The 5438-nt window shown below is 38.8% G+C and overlaps 1 protein-coding gene across 1 annotated transcript in view; it reads left to right on the top strand.

Annotated features, from left to right (window-relative positions):
- The window catches only part of ASMTL (acetylserotonin O-methyltransferase-like), a gene marked incomplete at its 5' end in the record, with an annotated part of 26023 nt that overhangs the window by 8053 nt on the left and 12532 nt on the right, over positions 1-5438 (top strand). Inside the window, one exon of the mRNA XM_009072924.1 lies at positions 3381-3807. Coding sequence (XP_009071172.1) covers positions 3381-3807 — 427 coding nt within the window. The remainder of the gene's footprint in view (positions 1-3380; positions 3808-5438) is intronic.

The raw sequence follows: 5438 nt of genomic DNA, 5'->3' as shown, positions 1-5438 counted from the left end.
GGGTTAGGGTTAGGGTTAGGGTTAGGGTTAGGGTTAGACTCTATCTTAGAGGTCTCCTCCAATCTTGATGATTCTATGATTGTCCTTTAGCTACCCTTATTATATGTTAGTTTCTTACATATAGGCAACATATTCAAAACACAATATACTAGACAACAGTGATTCCACAGAAGAGCTAGGATGAGAACAAAATGTCTTAACTACTACTCCTCTGAAGTTTACTCGAAAAAGAAAAAGGAAAAACATACTGATTGGAGACAACAAGGGAATGTTTCATGACTTTAAGGACTTCATCTTTCCCCTGTGTTAGCTGAAGCCTAGTGAAGGCAAATCAGGCCATAGTTAGGACTATGGACAGCATGTCAGGTGATCTGAGGTGAACTTTTGCCTCTCTAGCTTCAGTTCTGACTGCATGAGAATATAAATCATGTTGTTTTATAAACTCATTTGTGCTATAAAACAATACAGTCACATTTTACTGGAGAAAGAGGAACTGCTGTGGATTTTGGATTTATTTCAGTGCTTATGTGTAAATGAGGCATACTTTCAGAACATGCAAGGCTCCCAGCTTATTGAAGAGACTAGCACTAAATTGGATTATGCAGAGAAGAATGTTTTGGCAAGAACAGCTTGTAACAGAAATTCCTAGGTGGGATTTTTTGGAAGGTGATGTTTAATGTGCAGTGGATCATAACGTTGCTGTTTGAAAGAGAAGTGGCCATGGAGTTTTAGGAAGAATGTCAGGTTGAAAATTACTTTGGAATATTCTGAATATTTCCTCTGAAAGAAAATAGGCTTTAGCAGTGCTCTGCTGCAGCAAAATGGCTCAGGAGCAGCCCTAGGTCATTCTGTTTGTGCTGCTAAACAGGGTGTGTGACAGCAAGGGTTTCTCAGGGACCAAAGGTTCAGAGAATGTATTTCCTTACTCTCTGAGGCAGGAGCAAATTGATCTTCATTTATATAACCAAAGGGATAGGAAACATTTGTTCTGACTTTGTGAAGGAACTGCTAAATTTAGTGTCCTATAAATTTTGCAAAAGAGTAAGGAGAAACCTCTCACAGTACTTTTTTTTTTTTTTTTTTTTTGGGTTGGTTATTTTTTTGTCCCTTCCTCCATGGCTACCCATACAGGTTATGCATTTATGTGCAGACAGGTTTTTGTAAATACTATACTGCAGTGACCATTTCTTAATTTTTTTATTTAATTTTTTAATGGCAACTTATTTTTGTGAAATCATATGAGACTTAATGATCACATGAAAAATTAAAACAAAAATTGACTTGTGCTGTTGAGGATTAGAGTGGTTTCTTTTTATAGCAAGGACAAAACTGACATACAGTGTTTTAAGTAAGCCACTGGTGACACAGAGATTAATACTAGAAATATATAGCTGACTTAGAGTATGAATAAGGGAGGAGGGGAAAGCACTGTCTCAGGGTAGTCTGTGATGAGGCTGTAAAAACCCTCAGAAATTTTGGCTGCAGAAAGTTGACATTTCCCTTTTTGGTTTTTTCCTGTTTCTTTTTCTAACCAAGGATTTTCTGTCTGCTGGCAGAGTCTTTCTTTTCTGGCTCTCTGTAGAAAGAAGGCTGGACCATGGTAATCCAAACTGTTTTGGGCTTGCATAATGAGTAGACTTAGTTTCTGGCAGCCTCTTTGACCCAGCTTTTTATTTTGTAATCTTTCCCTTGTGAACAACTTTCTCTGTCTCTGCTCACAACCTCCAGTCTGAAGATCCTGTATGTTTTTTGGTAGCTCTTCTCTGATTGATGCCAATTAAACCAAAGGACCCTGCTGCACTCTTGGAAAGAGGTGATTACTGAGGCTGGAGCTCTACAGGTTCAGGCTTGACCATGAAGTAATAAAATGTAGAATGTAAATGTCCTATTCAGGATCCAGTGCCAGAATATAAAGTTCTCTAGAAAAGTAAATAAGGTGTGGCCAGTTGTGTTAATGTTCTTGCTGGGAGTATGATACCACTGCTTTTGATGGTCACAATGGTTTTTGCCTCCCTGTGAGCATATACCAAAATTACTTCAACCTACAACTTCATTTAAAAATGAAAAGACTTTTTAATCATGATAATATTTCTAATTTAGTTGGTGTAAGTCTTAAGAATGTTAGAAAAGAAGGAATAATTTAAATAATGCCAAAGCTATACTGTGGTGCTTAAAATGCAAGATTAAAGGAAGAGCTTCATTCCCAGTTCATAGCAATTCAAAAATCCCAGTCACTGGGATACATCTGGATTCCTCTGTCTTCCAGGAGACCATTAGAAAGGAAGTCCAGAAATAAGTTCTAAAAATGTAAAGAGCTGTTTCTGATCAAACCTAAGACACAGAATTTGCAGTTATTCTTTGTGTAGTAACCTTTCACAAGCAGGTTGCATAACTCCATGCTACCTTAAGGTAATAGATCAAAGACTGACTGACCTTTGGTTTCAAAGCTTGCTGACGTAAGCTTTCAGACTCTGCTGGTTTTTAGGAAGCATTTCTACCTGCCGCCTTCTTTGTATGTGAACAGTGAAATTGTTGGGCCTATTGCAGCTTATCTGCCTGTATGCATTTCCATTCCACACTGTGCAATTTACATAATTACACCTAAAGACAAATGAGGTTTCCAAGGTTACTTTCTGTGCACATACATTCCTGTGCTAGCATTACCATGAGTTCTAAGAGCACAATGTTGTGAACTTCAACTCTGCTTACATTTCAGGTGGTTACACAGAAGTCAGATAGTGCTGAATGGAATGATACTAGATTTTGGTTTTGAATAAGTTGCTCCTTCCCAAGGAAGTCCTGTCTTCCCAATCCTCATTTTAGGTATTCCTATGATTGAGATCTGCAAGACACATTCTAATTTGAGTTGTAAGGTGTTGCTTCAGTGTGAGCTCCTCCTAAAGGCTTTTCAGCCGTTTGTGGAGTAGAGGGAGGGTCAGCATGTAGCTTGGTGACTGAGTGGCAATGTTGGTCTCAGTGGCACTTGCTGTTACCTTTTTGGAAGCCAGGATTTGGCAAATGCTGGGTTACCTATGGCAACACAGTCTGAGTGCAGTCAGCTGGTGTACCTCCTGCTTAGGTGGCTGTGGCACTTGGACTTTCTGAAGCATAAAGACCTTTGGCTACTCACCCTTAGTAGAAATACTGATCCTTATATTTATCTTGTCATTTATAAATAGTTGAGTTTAGCTGGTAGATTTAATCTACCTCTAACTTGAGTACACTAGTCTTTATTCCAGCCTCTGCAGTACTGGTGGTCTATTTGTATTCTGTGATACTCTTAACTGTAATAACTGTAGTACTGTAACTGTAATTAACTGTAATACTCTTTACTCTTAACCTTAATTAGATATATGTTGTTTTTGCTTTCTCTCCCCTAGGGACAAGGCTGGTGGATATGGTATCCAAGCCCTTGGTGGAATGTTAGTTGAGTATGTCCATGGAGACTTCTTGAATGTGGTGGGATTTCCTCTGAATCACTTCTGCAAAAAGCTAGCAGAATTGTACTATCCACCCTCTAAACATAACATACAGCATAAAAAATATGACTCTATCCCTTCTGTGGACACTTTTGAGAACCTAAGTGATGGAGAAAGTGAATCTTCAAATTTCACACAGCACAAAGATGCTAGTAAGTTGGACAGCAGTGGGATGAGTTCCTCAGGAGCTGTTTACACATCTGAAAACAGTTCTGGTGTCAGAACTGGTTTTACAGTACCTTTGGAAAATCAGAATGGAGTGTCACGAAGTGCAGCAAAACTTCCACCTAAAATTCTAGAGCTGATGGATGGGTTTAGAGCTTCAAAGGTAAGGGAAAAAATTAAAACTACTCATTACATTGCTGACTGATGTGATTGTTTTGCTGGACTTCAATATACACCAGGTAATGGGAAGTACTTCAGCTGAGGTAAGAATGTATTCATAAGTAGTAAATAAGCACCACTGAAGTTCTAGAGAATCTAAGATAGCTGAAACTTCTGGTGCAGTGCAAAACTGTTGTTTTGTGTTTGCTTTTATCTCTTCTATCTGTTCTATGAAACCTCAGTTACCCATTTGATAATCTTGTCTCTTGAGAGGAGAAAAAAATTTGGGGCTTTGTGGGGGGGGGAGGGGAATTTACAATGAGAAGAGCACAACCAAGCAGGAATTTATATGCTCTGCAAAGAAAGCATTTAATATGGTTAACTTACCTGACTTAAAACTCTGACAAGAATTGTATATATTCTATTTCATTTCTAACTTTTAATACTTAGCATTAGAAATCTGTGGAAGATCTTAATATTTTTATTCCCTGTGAAGAATATTATATTTAATGAACTGTTTCATGTTCCAGATGTGTTTAACTGATAATATCCATGCTGTTTCTGATGAAGGCATACTCATAACAGCTCACAAACAAGGTCACATGCTCTGTGTAGCAGCCAAGCATGATGACAAATGTGTAGCTGGACATTTTGAGTACTTCCAGGTTTTCTACTCACAGTTCCATCATAGTAAAGACAAAAGTGAAGAAGGGGAAGGAGAAACAACAATCATTCTAACAGATCACTGGTCTCCAAGTCATTCGTCTCAGGAAGAGGTGGAAAAAAGTGCTAAAGTGGCGGCGAAATGAAAGCTTAGAACTAAAGATATAACAAACTTGAGGGGGAATGGAGGGAAGCAGACCAGACAGTGAACAATACTTTTGCTGAAACAGCAGAAAGTTGTGCTTGGCTCTGAAGGAAAACCATAGTGTGGTCACATGGTGTGATCTGTGGGTGTGCTGCTTGCAGGCATGCCAAGCTGTACTGAGAGGGTTGGAGTAAAGTGGCTTTGAGATTGCTGCGTTTGTGAACTCCTTGTGTATCCACAGGGACTGAATTTTGATGTCTTTAAATGGGTGAGATGATGCTAGCATTTCTTCAGTTTAAGTAAAAATGAACATGGAGAATCATCAGCATTTTGTGGCACGACGTACACTGTTTACAGTGATGTGATGCCAGATTTGGTTCTGTGCAGTGAGACAGTGGAGGCTGGGAATAGAAGCAGATTTCCTTTCCTGTTACTCCAGTGTAAAGCCATAGTATGAAATGCTGAGTTTCGTGTTGAACTCGTGGGAAAATTTTTTCCCAGGTCATGGATCTTTTCTTAAAATTATTTCTCAGTTGCAATGAATATTTCCAATGATCTGACAGATCTCTCCACTTGTGGAATAGGGATAAGCACACACAAGCATTCAGTTTCACAAAAGCTCTCAAGTTCTTTTTCATTTTGATCCTTGACTGTAGTTTCAAGGACTTCATAAAGCAGAGTGAAATCTCCTGCAGGTGAAAATGTTGCTGCCTATTTTACTCTGAACAGCTGCTGTTGCAGAACAGGAGGGGACCAGAGTTAAATCATACTTTCTCAAGTTTGCTATGTTCTGAATTTGCATAGTCTGATCTATACTCAGGCCTTTG

Source organism: Acanthisitta chloris, unplaced genomic scaffold (assembly GCF_000695815.1).
Source record: "Acanthisitta chloris isolate BGI_N310 unplaced genomic scaffold, ASM69581v1 scaffold2954, whole genome shotgun sequence".
Classification (NCBI taxonomy): domain Eukaryota; kingdom Metazoa; phylum Chordata; class Aves; order Passeriformes; family Acanthisittidae; genus Acanthisitta; species Acanthisitta chloris.
This window is presented reverse-complemented; position numbering and strand designations above follow the sequence as displayed.